The sequence below is a fragment of the Punctularia strigosozonata genome, assembly GCF_000264995.1.
Source record: "Punctularia strigosozonata HHB-11173 SS5 unplaced genomic scaffold PUNSTscaffold_5, whole genome shotgun sequence".
In the NCBI taxonomy this organism is placed as follows: Eukaryota; Fungi; Basidiomycota; class Agaricomycetes; order Corticiales; family Punctulariaceae; genus Punctularia; species Punctularia strigosozonata.
Window position 1 is genome coordinate 520,007 of NW_006767437.1, and position 15,688 is coordinate 535,694.

The 15,688-nt window shown below is 54.8% G+C and overlaps 5 protein-coding genes and 1 non-coding gene across 6 annotated transcripts; 4 read left to right on the plus strand and 2 right to left on the minus strand.

The window, feature by feature from the left end:
- Positions 1-313: 313 nt before the first annotated feature.
- Positions 314-1,682, plus strand: PUNSTDRAFT_43911 (uncharacterized protein; the record flags this gene model as incomplete). The annotated part of the gene is made up of 2 exons (XM_007382764.1): positions 314-334; positions 627-1,682. The coding sequence occupies 2 exons, from the start codon at positions 314-316 to the stop codon at positions 1,680-1,682; spliced, it is 1,077 nt and encodes a 358-aa protein (XP_007382826.1).
- Positions 1,683-2,025: 343 nt separating this feature from the next.
- Positions 2,026-3,946, minus strand: PUNSTDRAFT_85978 (actin-like ATPase domain-containing protein). Its single transcript, XM_007382765.1, has 3 exons — positions 3,646-3,946; positions 3,343-3,585; positions 2,026-3,282 (listed from the first exon to the last, which is right to left on the minus strand). Exons 1-3 carry the CDS (start codon positions 3,928-3,930, stop codon positions 2,140-2,142), a joined length of 1,671 nt encoding a protein of 556 aa, XP_007382827.1. The 5' UTR covers positions 3,931-3,946; the 3' UTR covers positions 2,026-2,139.
- A 1,436-nt stretch (positions 3,947-5,382) lies between these two features.
- Positions 5,383-5,468, plus strand: PUNSTDRAFT_t48. Its single transcript has one exon. It is a non-coding gene; the product is annotated as a tRNA-Pro (tRNA).
- A 3,750-nt stretch (positions 5,469-9,218) lies between these two features.
- PUNSTDRAFT_101436 (uncharacterized protein) lies at positions 9,219-11,408 on the plus strand. The gene is made up of 11 exons (XM_007382766.1): positions 9,219-9,537; positions 9,588-9,607; positions 9,660-9,871; positions 9,926-10,125; positions 10,182-10,327; positions 10,375-10,445; positions 10,495-10,558; positions 10,613-10,919; positions 10,974-11,044; positions 11,117-11,205; positions 11,265-11,408. Exons 1-11 carry the CDS (start codon positions 9,351-9,353, stop codon positions 11,323-11,325), a joined length of 1,428 nt encoding a protein of 475 aa, XP_007382828.1. The 5' UTR covers positions 9,219-9,350; the 3' UTR covers positions 11,326-11,408.
- Positions 11,409-11,532: 124 nt separating this feature from the next.
- On the plus strand, positions 11,533-14,939 carry PUNSTDRAFT_85985 (uncharacterized protein). The gene is made up of 5 exons (XM_007382767.1): positions 11,533-11,632; positions 11,751-12,126; positions 12,185-12,322; positions 12,377-13,781; positions 13,849-14,939. Exons 1-5 carry the CDS (start codon positions 11,623-11,625, stop codon positions 14,416-14,418), a joined length of 2,499 nt encoding a protein of 832 aa, XP_007382829.1. The 5' UTR covers positions 11,533-11,622; the 3' UTR covers positions 14,419-14,939.
- A 170-nt stretch (positions 14,940-15,109) lies between these two features.
- Positions 15,110-15,609, minus strand: PUNSTDRAFT_66748 (uncharacterized protein; the record flags this gene model as incomplete). Its single annotated transcript, XM_007382768.1, has 3 exons — positions 15,110-15,194; positions 15,252-15,524; positions 15,581-15,609. The coding sequence occupies 3 exons, from the start codon at positions 15,607-15,609 to the stop codon at positions 15,110-15,112; spliced, it is 387 nt and encodes a 128-aa protein (XP_007382830.1).
- Positions 15,610-15,688: the final 79 nt, after the last annotated feature.

Below are 15,688 nucleotides of genomic sequence, written 5' to 3' on the forward strand. Positions count from 1 at the left end.
ATATTCAGATTTCATCTCGAACGAAATGCACAAGGACAGAAGCAGAGGTGGACTGACTGGCGAGTCAATGTGTCAGTACCTATAAGTAAGAGTACTGCCTTGTCAATCGCCTGCTTTTGGTGTCAGTTGTTCTCTTGCTTACGCACAAAGCATGTCAAGACGCTGCTTCTGGAACAAGTTCCGTCTATATAACGGCTGGCTTCGAAGCCTTTAGGCCTGGATTCAATCATTAGCCACTTCTCACTGAACCATCCCTAACGCATCGCTCTGACCCGTGAGCGTGTTCACGGATCCCTTACGAAAGTAAGTAGCAATGCTCTATAACATTGGAAAGGTATCTTCATGCGCTTGTACGAAACAGGACCTGCGCGATGCATAAACTGCCTACGGAAATTCTCTGCTATATCATCCTTAATTACATCTCGTTTCATGGCTCCACCACCCCCGCTTCATACTTGCACGTCAAGGAGTGTCTAGCGCTTATGCACGTTTGCAGACGGTGACGGGAAGTTGCGATTGACTATCCTCCATTGTGGGCAATTATTTCACGTACGCGGCACACGGACCTGGAAACCGGACGCGATACTCCTCTGGAATGCATTATAGAGCATTCATGGTCCTCCCAGCCACCTTACCCCGTCATCGTACCCATCCTGGAGCAGATGTGTGGTCTTCATTTCAGCCAGAGTGTCATGATGGTCGGACAAGCTGCTTGTGGAACAACTGTTTCTTCAGCCTGCACCCTTACTTCACGAGTTGTGTTTGGTTCATGCCCATGTCCCGGAACGGCTGCTAAACAGCCATGTCCCGCAGCTTCTGTCCCTGCGCATACAGAGTTCGCGCATTCGCTGGGATATGGCCTTCACTCACTCAACGATACGAAATCTCAAACATCTCATACTGGAGAGCTGTCACGGTCGCGATGGTCAACCTTTCCGATGACGCTCCGAAAGCTCATTGGGTCACTGACGCGAATGCCTTTCCTCGAGGAACTCCGGCTGCCCAATACTCGTTATGTCTCAGATGGTAACGATGCATCCTGCCGCGTCGTGACGCCGGATCATCTCAAGATCCTAGAATTAAAGGCAGGCGCCGAGGACACCTCTGCGTTGCTATACCACCTTCGGGTTCCCCGTCGTACCGTGTTGGACATTCATGTTATGGGTTCCTATCCTCACACCCCTATCCACGTCGAGTTACTTACGCGCCTCGAAACTCTCGTCACGGGTGCGTGGCAGGGAGCTCCAATCCGCAGACTGGATCACCACCGCACTTCTTTTGATCGCACCGAAGTCGCTGCCTACGATCAAGCAGGAACACCCGTCGTTCGTATAGACTGCACCGTTCGGCCCGTGCAGGATGTCCTTCGAGGGCTATGGCTAGCCCATGTTCAGGAACTAAACATTGTGGGTGAAGGTCATCGGAACCACCGAGGTCTTAGTGCTCGCTATCTTGTTGAGGCCTGCGGCGCAGTGGAGATTCTCAATCTCCAGTCGGCAGACGCCTGCGCTGCATTCCTGCCGTTCCTTGATCCTCAGCCAGCGACTTCAACTGCGACCGCGAGCGAGGCACGGATCCTTGCACCTGCGAACTGCGTTTTGCTTGGGTCGACCTCAAGCACCCACGAACGAGTCTCTGCGACATCTTGGTCGCACGTTATGAAGCAACGCAGCGCATGCTAATGTTACACAACACATCAATACAACGCGCGATTTCGGCGACAGAAGGGTGGACGTTGCCCGGCTGGAATCATCGTCGGGCCGGACGCCATTCAGTGGAAAGAACCTCGGGAAGGGCCTGACAGTAACAGACGCACAATGGCTTTCCGCGCGACCAGCGATAGGCGTCCGGGTGGATAATGCCTCCGATATATCACTATCGGAAGTCCGTTGGACAGAACCTGCGATAGGCTGTTTGTGAATGAATCTCGCTGCGTCATATGTAGGTAGTCTTGTCTATGCTGGAGAATGTGGGAAGCATGCTTAACGTCTTACGCCAGGATTATGGTGCGAAAGGTGACTGCAGGCGGATACGGATGCATACACTGTCTTGGTGTATATCTACGACTACAAATGATGTCGATACAATGTATATTATTATGGACCGTTGGCATCTAAAACCGTTACTGAAGATGACACCTCAAGCAGAACCGAAGTTTGCGCAGAGTCGCACAACCTCGTCCTCGCACCTCCTGTACGGCTCTACGAAGCTCTCGTACAGCGCGGTCAGCTCGTGTTTTTCCGGCTTGGCGACCTCTCGCATGCGCTCCGGCTGACCCGCGACCATCTCTTCGTACGTTCCGCGTCCGCCCTGCATGGCACGCCACCACGCGAACTTAGCGAGTACGGCGCCGCCCGCCGCGGCGCCTTGCTGCCCGCCGTCGGCGACGAAGACGTGCATTCCGAATATGTCCGCGGCGATCTGGCGGATGACGGCGTTGGCGGAGCCACCGCCGGTGACGATCAGTCGCTGGAGGGGCGGCGCGGAGGGTGGGAGGATCGCGGCGATGCGGGACTTGATGGAGAGCAGCTGCGACTCGAGGATCGCGCGGGGGTGCGCGGTAAGCGGAAGCGCGTCGATGCGCGCGATCGCGCCGGTGGAAGGTTGCGCGGCGTCGAAGGCGAAGAAGAATTCGCCTTGGACGTTCGGGGGGATGATCTCGGGGAGAGGGAAGTAGAAGCCGAGCTTGCCGTCGTTGCCGGCGGGTGTTTGCTGTACGAGGGCGTTGTACTTGCTCCAGTCGCCATCGGCGTAGGTATCCCGGATGTGATCGCGGGCCAGGGCACCGTTCTTGTAACAGAGCATGGCGATGTGAGCATCCGGGGTGGTAGGATACGAGAGGAGGTGGGAGGTCGTGAATCGGACTGGGGCCGTGTCCGCCGGCGGGATCGAGAGGAGCAGCGTGGTTGAGGTTCCAAGAGATAGGATGGCATCGCCTGGCGTAGACAGCGAGACGACGGTTGCAGGATTGTCGCCGGTGAAGGGTGCAACAATACACTCCGGGTTAAAGCCCCATCGTTCCGTCCAATAGGAAGCAATGTTCCCGAGAACCGTGCCGCCTAGCACGGGCTCGGGCCCGAGCTTGGCAGCAAGTTCGGGTCCACCGCAGGCAAGGAGAAGGGCTTCATCCCATTTGCAGGTAATGATGTCCATCAAGTTCATCCCGCTCGCATCAGAACATTCTATCGGAGCGATCTTGCCCAAGAATAACGATGGAAGCCACGAAGATACGAGAGATATCCTCGATGTTGCGGCATACGCCTCCGGGTCGGTGCGCCTAATCTGCGACGTGGCACAAGATCAGCGTCGCAAAGAGATACGCCACTGGAGCACGGTATTAACCTTCTTGATTTGCGTTCCGGTGAACCGCTCGTAGGCGCGGCTACCGGTGAGATCGGCAAGTGCTTGCGGACCGCCGACGGCTTCCTCGAGCTCCCGACATTCACGCGTCGTGCTTGAGTCTTGCCAGATGGGCGCATCGGGGAGTGAAAATGCGCCGGGAGAAAGTTGAGTGAGTGGTGCCGTGGCATCCAGAGAAGCGAGAGCGTGCTCCGCATCCTGGGACCAGTACACCGAGCCGTGTTGCTGCAGCGGCAAGTGAAGGTTAACCGGCAGATTCGCATTACCAATCGACAAGTCGCGTACCTGTCCGTCGCCAGAGACGGCGGCGATGCGATCGAACTCGACGCCGGCTTGCTTCATACGGTGCATGAGCAGATCCATCGCTTCAAGCCACATCTTGACCGGGCTGGTCACTTGTCCCCCCGGCCCGCGAATGGCTCCGTTGGTGGTACGATAGGATGGAAGATCTCTGTCGAAGTTGACAGCAGATTCGTGGACCACGGCCGAGTCTTCGTTGATGAGGACGCCCTTCAGCCCTTGGGTAGATAGGTCAAGACCAAGGAAGAGAGGGTCGTGAATGGCGGCCATGGGTGATGAGTTGCGCTGGGAATGGGTGTAGCAGGGACATTGCAGGGTCGTGATGAGCTTTTATGGTGTGGGGGGGGCGGCAGAAGGTCAGGCGAGCACTGCCACTGGCTGCCCCGCGCTTTGCCGTCGGGTTTCCCCGCAGATGCTCCGGTCGGAAGGTCCGGGCCAGCTGCCCGCAATACTATATGAGATGGTCTCTTCGGCCAGATGGTCGAATCGGCCAGTCACTGACACGTCACATCTCCGCGCTGATGTCCCATCAGAAACTTTGGTACTCCGCTCGGGGTGGCCGACTCGTCCTCAACAGACGATTTTTCGTACGATGTCTGAAGCTCACGTTCTATTATGAAGGATGTAAGCTACAGTAACAGCAACAATTTACAGCTAGCCGTGAGTAAGAACATAGTCTGAATGAGTATCGTGGTGATTAAGAGTCAAGGTCGTCAACAAGCATGTTTGAATCAGAACTCCCCGGGCAATCATGCGAGGCTTCATCAGATGTTGGGTCGAGAGATGTCAGATGCGATGTGGAATCGGGGCAGGCTCTTTGCGCAGAGCGTCGGGAAGACTTGAAAAGGCCTGCAAACCGGTTGAGCTTGCTCTCGAACAGCGAGTCTGTCGTACTTTGATGCTGTCGTCCAATTCGGATAGTGTGTGCTCCGCTGCGTTTCTGGGTTCGATCTGCACCCATTGGCAGAGCAATACTAACATGAAAATGAGTGAATACTTGTCTGTCGTCGCGTTGCCTGACGCGTTGCGACGCGTTCAGTGTTTGAACTCCGGCCGGCTGTCATCCGGCATTGTCGGCACCACATCACACAGCGTGACTCGACCGACATTGTCTACCTCAACTTTGAGCAGTGTAACTCGCTATATTATGCTCTCAAAACAACTTAAAACACAGTATATTGGGACAGTCAAAGAATGAAGTCGAACTGTGCCGTGGAACGTGAGATATAGCAGGGTGGCCGATTCGACGATGTGGCCGAAGTGATGATCTCATATAGTACACTCGCCTCCGCCAGCGCAGTTCCGACGGACGTCTCTCACCGAACGTTCTGGGCCGAACGTCCTCACCCCGCACGGGCCATCCGACCCCAGTCCCGGCCCCTCAGACAGCTTTCGTTCACGTCATCATGCTGGCCTTACCGATACTTAGTAATTTCATCGGACGCGTAGAGGAGGAGGGAGGTCAGCATGCCTCGGGAGAATGAGCACATGTGTGAGGCATTCACCCGAACCGTCCACATTGAAGGTGGACCCTGGATGAAGAAGTAGGCATCGTGCTTCTCAACTTAAAGTAAGTATGAATGGAAGACACTGCATAGATCTCCGGGCAATAACGGAAGGAGGAGGGAGGGGAGGGTGCGTTCAGGATGATTTTTACTATGCTCCGGCCTGCTATCACGTACATTGATTACTAGAATGAACTTCCACGTCTCCCACGCCTGAGGCCTGGTGGTCTAGTGGTATGATTCCTTCTTAGGGATTTCAGTCATATATGGAGGAGGTCCCGGGTTCAATCTCCCGCTAGGCCCACTCTTTCGTGTGAGCAACATGTCGGGTCCCCCCCCCCCCCCCCCCCCGTTGCGCCGCACAGAAACCTGAATGCTTGAAAGCATAATCCCAAACGTGCCCTACTTTCCTTATGTTCATAAACGGTGTTTTATATCATCGTCATGTACACGACGCGGAAGCAAAGAGCCGGAATCGCCCAGCTGCAGGCACTACCAGTGACATGCAGATCACCGATCGCGACCGCTGCCGGGCCCAATACCATCTCAGGCCCGCCAACTCGACACCGCCCTCCACCGCCATCCGAATGTGCTTAACTGCCGGTCGACACACCGTCGTCACGACTTCGAATGTCTCTGTATTTTCGAAATGCCTGAACGAAAATTTCCGAACAGCAGTTCTGTCTGAGTCAACTGAATGTAATCGAAGTGAACATCATCGGCTAGATCAGGAGTCAGAAGGTGCGGATGCGAGACGGAGGCAACCTCGGGCTTTCAGGGACTCCACCGTCCACCCTCGGGCATGTCTGCTTGTATAAAGGGAGGAGTAATCGGAGGACAGGACTCTAACGGGTGCGCCGTTCGGTTTGCAGTCGGTATTATGGCTGGTACATATTGATGCTCACTGGACGTGTCGACGCGACACATTCGCGACGCGTTTGCGACATTGCGCACACGTGACCCCGTTTGGGTGCGGCCGTGACGCCGCGCATGCCGACGCACTCAATATCACGCATGCCGACGCGGTCCAAGTCCCCACACCCTAAGAAGGAATCATACTACTAGATCACCAGGCCATTGTTCTGATGGCTATCTTTGAAGGTATATGTATGCATCCCCTGTATAAACTTGATGTGTACAAGAAATGTACATAGCAAAACACGGTCAGCTGACCAACTTCACGTGCAACAAACACGAGGTGGACCATTGGACGAGCCGGGCGCCTTTATCACCTCTTCTTCCTAGCGCTGGTCTGACACTGCTCGTACACTGGTGCTACAGGCTACGAAACGATACCAAGGACATCTTACTCCTGACTTAAGCCCGGGTCGACCAGAAAGAATAGTATGCCGGAGCCGATGTCGGGCTTGCGCACCGTGAAGCGCGATTGGTCGAGCAATTCCGCCGTCTCGAGTCAGGACAGCAATCCCATTCCATGGTCTCCGACTCCTCCACAGACATCATCCTCCGCGACCTCATCGTACGTTGAAGGATACTCCGCGCTCATGATCGTTGAATACCTTGACGAACGCGGCGCAGGGACACGCCGATGGATGAGAAGAAGCGATTGGCCGATGAGCGCCGTGCTAGACGTTTGAAGCATATTCAAGACGCGTTGAGAAACACGGCTTCTTCGCAAGTTCCTCCGAGCGCGACCTCGTCCTCTTCACAGAATCGCTCGACCAGCGGCCAAAAGCGCGACTCAGGCGTGATCGATCTGACATCCCCTCCACCAAGCAAGAAGAGGCAACTTCCTGATTCCTGGAATGCACCCGCGTCCGATAGCCAGCGTCGGCCAGTCTTTACGACCCGCAACGGGCCCTCCTCCAACGTCCCCTCGTCCTCTACCGTCTCTCAGAGCAGTTCTAGCGCGAGCGCACCCCAATTACAAGTGATTCATAACCTTTCCGGATCCAGTGGAAAGCCTTCCAAAGTCTTCCTCAGCCAAGAGCAAACCCAGATTCTAAAGCTCGTCGAAAGCGGCCTCAGTGTATTCTACACTGGTAGTGCTGGTGAGTCGTCACGTTGATTGTTCTGACACTCCCTCGCGTATGCGCGCTTTGGAGCGCATACATACACACCCTTGGTCGTCCTGACAGAACACGCATAGGAACCGGCAAGTCCGTGTTGCTTCGCGAGATTATCAAGACCCTTCGTAGAAATTACGTAAAAACCCCAGACGCTGTTGCAGTCACAGCTTCCACGGGTGAGTGCAATCCCGATGCTACCTTTGAGGCATGGGATTGAGCCGCGATCTACCTTTCAGGTATGGCGGCATGCAATATCGGTGGTGTTACGATACACAACTTCGCTGGCATTGGTCTTGGTATGGGAAGTGCCGATGAACTTGCGCGGAAGATCATGAAGAATAAGAAGGCTAGCACGCGTTGGGCTAGGGTGAAGGTGCTGATTATTGATGAGGGTGTGTGATTCAATGCTGCGTCTTCGGGAATGGCTCTAATAACCTTGTTAGTATCAATGGTCGAAGCCGATCTCTTCGATAAATTATCACAAATCGGTGGCATTCTGCGGAAAAATCCTACCGCGCCGTTCGGTGGCATACAAGTACGTTTTCTTCAACTGCGCCAGGTCTGTTGCCAATCGATCATTAGCTGGTCGTCACCGGAGACTTCTTCCAGCTTCCGCCTGTAACGAAACACGGCGAAACGAAATTTGCCTTCGAGGCGAAGCAATGGAGCAAAGCCATCAAGCGCACATTTAACCTCACCAAGGTGTTCAGGCAGCGAGATGAAGGTAAGCCGCAGCAGGATGTCCATACACTTACAGAGAATTGATTCCGGTCCAGAACTCATCAACATGCTGAATGAAATGCGATTTGGTAAACTCTCAGACGCCTCCATCGCCAAATTCAAGAGCCTTTCACGAGAGGTACGCTATGACGATGGCATTGAGCCAACTGAGCTGTATGTGCGCTTCCGTAATCTTCGTGTATCACGCAACTGAGACTTGCCCCGCCTCAGCTTCCCTCGCCGTGAGGAGGTCGACCGTTCCAACGGTGTGCGCATGAATCGTCTCCAGACCGAAGCACACACGTACGTGGCAACCGATGGGGGGACACTACAGGACCCGAATCAACGAGAGAAGATGCTCGCCAACTTCATGGCTCCTCAGAAGCTGGTCATTCGAGTAGATACGCAGGTCATGTTGATCCGAAATCTGGACGAAACCCTTGTCAACGGTTCAACAGGGAGAGTCATCAAGTTCGTGGATCCGAGCCAGAAGCAGGAAGGGGAGGATGAGGTCACACTTCCACCTGCCAGCAAAGGCAAAGAGCCCAAGAAGGATACTGCGACCAAGTCGGCAGGCGTTTCCGGTCTTGTCTGGCCACTGGTGGAATTCATCATGCCGCATGGCGGACGGAGGGCGGTGATGATTCAACCAGAAACATGGAAGGTGGAACTTCCCAATGGCGAAATCCAGTTGAGCAGAGCGCAGCTGCCCTTGATCCCTGCTTGGGCCATGAGCATCCACAAGAGTCAAGGTCAAACCCTGGAACGCGTGAAAGTCGACCTCGGGAAGATCTTCGAGAAAGGTGTGTGTTTATCTTATCACGATTAACCTTAGTGCTGAAGGCTTTCACGTCTACAGGACAGGCTTATGTTGCCCTCTCGCGTTGCACATCCTTGGAAGGGTTGCAAGTTTTGAATTTCGACCCGAGAAAGGTGAGATTCCTCAAAGATTTTCGCAACTGGCTCTAACATCACTGCGTAGGTTAAGGCTCACCCCAAGGTAGTGCAATGGAGTGAGACGCTCGAGCGTCTGACCCACGACTGATCTCCGCAGCCGCTTGCTTGCTTGTTCATCACATCTTTATCCTGCATCACGTTCAGTCTAATCCTCCACTGTATATACCAATGCATCGCTCTGTCCCGACCCACGACGTCGTCATGCTAGTTATGCTAAGCAAATCATGCTATCCGTTGAGTCGACATGCCGCGTGCGCACCCGCGCGTACCCCGCATGTGAAGTCGGCAGACTCGGCACCGCCTCTTTCCAAGTTTATCACTTGCCACATGCAAGCTGGCCTGGCTGCGCACCGTATTCTCGCGCAATATTCTGCCCCTCGGCAGCGATATCATTTCTAGGCCGAGAGGGTCGACACATTACTCGCCAGTCCCCCAACAACCTACTTCAGCTTGCGAGAGCGAAAGCGACTCCTACGAGATGGTGCAAACATATGGCGTTGCGGCAGAAGATGCACGCGAGGTCCACCATGCCGAAGCCGATACCGAAGCTAGTGCGCTCTTAGGCGCGGATGCATCGAACGGACGGCCAAAGCAGAAGTTCACGGGGGGACATGCATCTTTGGTCAGTTGCATAGGCAACCTGTCGAATACCATCATTGGCAGCGGTGAGCTCTCCTTTCCGCAATGGACTCAAAACCGTCTTAATGTAATGCAGGTATGCTGACATTCCCCATGGTATGTTCTTATCCGCCAGCCGGCCTTGGATGCTACTCAATGAGCACGTTAGGCAATGGCATCCTCTGGAATCATACCGGGAATCTTCACCTGCGTGTTCTCCGGAAGTGTAGCTGCATTCGGGCTGTATCTGCTCTCGCTGGCTGCGACCCACACCCCTCACAGGACCTCGTCCTTCTTCGCAGTTGCACAGCTTACCTTCCCGAAGGCTGCTGTATTCTTCGATGCAGCCATCGCAATCAAGTGTTTCGGTGTCTCCATCAGGTCCGCACCCTTTATCGGGCACTTAAGATGTTGATTGATGCCTCAGCCATGCAGCTATCTCATCATCATCAAGGGTCTCATGCCCAGCGTTGTGGAAGCGTTGTATCACGACCTCTCTTCCAACGAGCCCCCGTCCTGGGCACTGTCCGGACGGGTATGGATCACGTTGTTCATGGCGATTCTTGTCCCCCTCGGATTCTTGCGTAGGTTGGATAGCCTGAGACACGCAAGCTACGTCGGAATATTTGCCGTGGGTGGGTCATTGTACTGGCTATCCCCATGGAGTACCTTCTGACGTACCGTTATGTAGTTTACCTCCTCGCTATCGTGGTCTATGTGTTCATCAAGCCTTTCGATGACATGCCTCCAAGGGGCGAAGTGCATCTTGTGCATTTCACGCCCGACTTCCTGTCGACATTTCCTGTCCAGGTGTTCGCGTTTACTTGCGCACAGAATGTATGTGGCACTCTCGTGAGGTCGTTTGCCAAACTAAGGTTGTGCAGCTGTTTCCTTTGTTCAATGAAGTCACGGAGAATACGCAGAATCGAATGAACACTATCATCGGCACTTCTATGTGAGTTCAGGTCGTTCTACGCTTCTCGTCTTCTGATTGTATCTCACAGTGGATCTGCCACTGGCGTATATCTGGTGATTGCCATTCTCGGTTATCTAACCTTTGGCTCTACGGTACGCGTGATCAACGTGGGCCTCTTGATCGTTGCTCATCCGTCTCTTTCCCAGGTGGGACCAAACATCATCGCAATGTACCCGTCGACGTCTTTATTCGTTGCGGTCGGCCAACTGGCCATTGTCGTCCTTGTCTTGGTGTCGTATCCCTTGCAGGTGCACCCATGCCGGAACTGCTTGGATAAGGTATTCCACGCCGGACAGAGCCATAAGACACCGCATGAGCTTGCAAACGACGAGGAACTTGAGGACGAGGATCATGCTCCGGCAGATATGAGTGCATTGAAGCACACGCTGCTTACAGCGGGCATCATCGCTAGCGGTTTTACGATCGCTTACCACGTGGATGACTTGAGAATGGGTAAGCCAGATCTCCGCTTAGAGCGTACAATCAAAAGGCTAACAAACTTGGCAGTTCTGTCCTTCGTTGGGTCCACAGGATCCACAACTATATCTTTCATCCTCCCAGGTCTCTTCTACTGGCAGGTTCGTCATACCAGTATCCGAATCGCTCACCGCACACCGAACTAAAGCCCGTCGTCGTCGTCGATTGTCCAGCTGACGCGACATGACGCATCGGCGAGTAAAGCGCTCAACCGCGCCGCTCTTGCGCTTGCATGCTATGGCGCCTTTATCTTTGTGTTCTGGTACGTAAGCGATACGCGTGATCGAACATCATTTCTGATGTAATGCTCGTGTTCCACAGCTTGAGCTATAATATCTACGGGGTCGTTCGTCCGTCGAGTTCCAGTCCGAGTGGACATTAACCCCGATAGACACATTGATGCTATGTTACGCTGTGTGGCTATAATGAGCCTGACATTAGAACCAGAGAATAGAGAATGTAGTCGCCTGCTGTGCTGTTTGCAGTGACCCGGGGAACTGGGGAATAGGCGCCCGCCCGATTTGCAATAGAGCGTGCCGCGATTTCCTCGCAGCCGCCACCGTCCTGCGGGCTTTCCCCTCAGACCTATGCACCAACCCACCGCTTGAGCTCAGCGTTGGCCGTCTTCTTCCTCGACGTCGACCGCCTCAGCTAGTATTGTTCTTGTTTGCGTTGGTCAATGTCTGTCGGTACGTATGGGCCTACTGCAGTGTCGCGCACTGGACCGTGTTACTCGTTTCTGTTTCTGTTTCTTCTTCCCGTTTCCTGCTACGATCACTGGCTGACCGTTCGTGTTCTATAACGCAGAGGCACCCGCGCTGCTCGCATCGCACACCATCTTCACGTCGAAAGCTCGCTTGTCATCGCCATCGCCATCGCGCACACCTTTGTTACCCATGCACACGTCCAACAACGCAACCGTGCCAACCCTCATCCAAACCGGCCTGCCTATCATGGATACCACTCTACCTACCCCGCTTACGACGCTAGTCGTGGATGGCGCTCAGATATCGCACTCTCCTCCGCCGAGCACGGAGTCGACGTCAGACGGGCCGTTGTCCGACCTTGGCAAAGACGCTAGCACGGATGTGGATCCTCAGATTTTGGAGGCGCTGAAAAGCAAGGACAGACTGTTCGTCCTCAAGGTCGGCCAAATCATGGAAGGGTTGATCAAGGAACAACAGTAAGCACGAGCCACTCATTGGTGTGTTGGTCTTCCGTGCTTAGACGTGTTTCCTCAGGCAACGAGTGGAGGTGCAAGCATCGACATCATACCAGCGACTCCTGGTTCATCGATGTGCTGCGTACTACAAATGCACACCTGAAGCCGACCCTGTCACGAAGAACCTCGCAATTGTGAAGACAATCGAAAGCCGCATGTCAGTGTCACAATCGGACACATACGATGATCTCACTCTAACACGCGTCTCTAGTCCAATTCGTCGACTCAGTGAACTGGTGCCCGCGGAGTCACAGTCTCTGCCCGCGTTCAAAATCATGCGGCGCTCCTCTAAGGAGCGTGGAAAAACCAAATCGCGTTCACACACGAGCTCTGTGGCCGGCGAAGATGCCGACCTCTCGGACGCTGAACCTTCGGAAAGCGGCAGCGTCGGTGGCCGCAGTAATGCCACCAGTGGGCGGAAGCATCTCACGATCGCCGAGCGGGAAGCCGCCTATAACGAGGCGCGGACGCGTATATTCATGGATTTCCAGGATAAGGACAAAGACAAAGATATGAGCGCTAGCTCATCCACATTCAGCCTCGTCTCCGGTTCTGCATCCACCAGCGAGGGCGGAGGCAGGAGCGATTTGGACGACACCGCGAGCACAGCGCCCACCGAGAGCGAGTGGTCGGGCCCAGTATCACGCGATAAAAAGGGTGCTCCGGGTAGCACTTCAGCTGGATCTTCACGTTCTCGCAGATCAAACTATAGAACAGGCGGGAGCACACGCAACTCCAGAGCCCCATCACCCTCCTTCACATACGCATCCATATACGAGCCGACTTCGGGCGTAGCATCCACATCTTACGATCAAGGGGACGTTCCACCTCCCGGTTACATTTTCTACGCCTACCCTCCCCCCGGACAAGTTGCTCCTCCTGCAGGTTTTTATCCTGCATATCCATACTATGCTTACCCCTACCCTCCTCCGCCTCCACACCCTCACTCGCAATCCGAGCCAACATCCGGTCATGCAACGCCAGAGATCTACGGGCATCCCCACCAAGTACCGTACCCAGGCGCTTACGCATGGGCACCTGCTCAGCAAGGCGCGTTGACGCCGGGTTCTGCTCCTCCCCCGCAGACACCAAACATGCAGCCTGCCGCTCCACATGGCAGCCCACCCCCAATGCCACGGAATCCACAGTATGGAACTCCATGGCCCGCTATGCCCCCCGCGCCATATGGACCCTACCCCGCGCCGGGATACTACTCGCAGTCGATGTCCTACGTTCCAGGGCAGCCTGCGCCACCTGCACTGCCGCCTCAAATGCACGGCCAGGCCGTGTACTCGCAAGAAATGGCTCCGCCGCCCCCGCCGCATATGAACGGGCGTGCACCGAGCAATGGCAGCATGTCCTCACAACACAGCCGGGCTTCGTCTCGAAGCAGCAGTGTGAGCGGCGGCGCAAAGCGTGTAGCGCCGTCCGTGCGGCCCACGTGGAGCTACGGACCTCCGAACTCGATGTACGCTTACGGTTCGGGAGGCAGTATGGGTGGCGAAACGGTCGGCCCGCGGCTGAGCTCTTCGATGCGGCGAACGTCTGCTACCTCCAGTGTCGGTAGCGTCAGCAACGGCAACCGCACACCCTCCGATGAAGCATCATCTACAGTGGTGAGTGTTTAACTTCTCGACCTTTTTCCTTTCCTAGAACGTAGACGCTCATGCTCGTGTGTGATAGTCGTCCTCAACCACTTCGTCGTCTTCTCGACGGACCTACACGTCTACTTCCACGTCTTCCAAGCACCCCCTTCCCGCGCGTCCGGACTGGGCCATCAACCTAAAACCGCAGCCGACCCTTCACAGCAACAGCCGGTCCAGGACAGCCTCTGCCGGCACTACACATGGCCCGCCTTTACAAGCCACAGATTTCCCTCCCCTCTCGGTAGCCTCATCGACGCCCAAAGCACCTCCCGCTGCCGGCGCTTGGGGCAAGCCGCCTGCCAACAAGTCGATCCTCACACCCAACAATCAGACCTCTGGCAGCAACGGCAACGCTCTCGTTCAGTACCCCGCGCCATCGGCGAACGGCGGCGCGTCCGGTCGCACGTCTCCGACACCCGAGGAGTACCAGGACAGAGTCCCCGAGCGGCCGTTCGCGAAGGGACCTGAGCCGTCGCACGCCAACCCGAAGGTTGCCACGGAGAAAGTGCCGGCGGATGAGAGGTCTGGGATTGCTGACGGCAATGCCACCGCTGAACAGATGCAGCGCCTCAGTCTAGACGACTCGACGAGACCGGGAACGGTATGATAGTGTCAGTAGTTGTACGTGATGACACCCGTCGGGAAATGCCTTAAAATACGTCCCTGGTAGGTGTAGTGATATCGGCAGTCTAGTTGTGTAGTCCCTTGTTGTCTTGTTGTGTTAAAGTAACAGTATAATGGCAGCCACAAACAGTTTTATATTACGCGATGTTGCATGCAAGACTTCTCTTCAGCCTCGTGCATACACTTCCCCTGGATGGGCTTGGCCAATTGTCTGTGCCGGATCGTCAGTTGGCAGGTTGCTTTAGTGCGCTCTGCTGTCGTTGCAAGAGTTTCTGAGCCAGCCGCCTCGGTTGAGTGGGGGTTTGCAATATCCCATCAACACTGATTCCTGCCTCACATCCCGCCTCCCTTGAATCCAGCATCTCACAGTGCGCCTGAGATCGTGCAGAGAATGCGTCTAGAGAGTCTATCGATGCACGTCGTCGAGAAGCACTGCGTGACGGCATGCAGCTAGGCTCGATGTAGATATCGCAGCCTAGATTGCCTCTGGATTCGAGCCAGCCGTGGTCGAACGACGGCCATCGTCGTCGAAAAGTGTGTGAATGTCGAAGCATGCGCCTAGACCTCTTGCACCTGGACACAAAATGAGCGCAAGTGAGCGAAATGTAGAAAACAACGCACCACATCTGATAGACCAAAACCTGACCCCTAATGCATGGGCATGGCAGCATCTGTCATAGGTCGTTTTCGTCCGCCAACAAGATTACACATGTAGTCATAATGATCGCCGTGACGACCGTGATTATGGCAAAATGTGGTCTAGAGAAGCATGGTTAAGAAGAGCCGACTCGTGCTATGAGCAATTCTTTCGCTGACTTCTTAGATACTAAGAAAGCGCGCATGTGCCGCATATCCTTGTATCCTTGATGGTACTCGAAAAGTCCGGCGGCGATAGCACCCATGGCTGCCAAGAATTGCAACGTAGCTATGGGTAGGCCTGCATTCGTGAGGCCGGTTCCTGGCTCGTCCTCTCCCTTGATAGCGAGTCGAGCGCGAAGTAGCACCGAATAGGACGTCAAAGAAAGCAGAAGCGCCAGTTTGATGTGAGCCAAACAGTTTCGCTCGAGCATGCAGAAGTCCCGTGCCGTGCTTCAAGTACAGATAGACCGTGAGGCTATGCCTACGTTGCGGGAAACCATACTGACCTGCCGGTGTTCTCAATGATTTGAGGCATAGTGAAGAAGCCAGCTTTCGCCAAGTAAGTACCGGTCGAACCGGAGTCCTCGATATGAGGCAGCGGAGATCACGTGTCT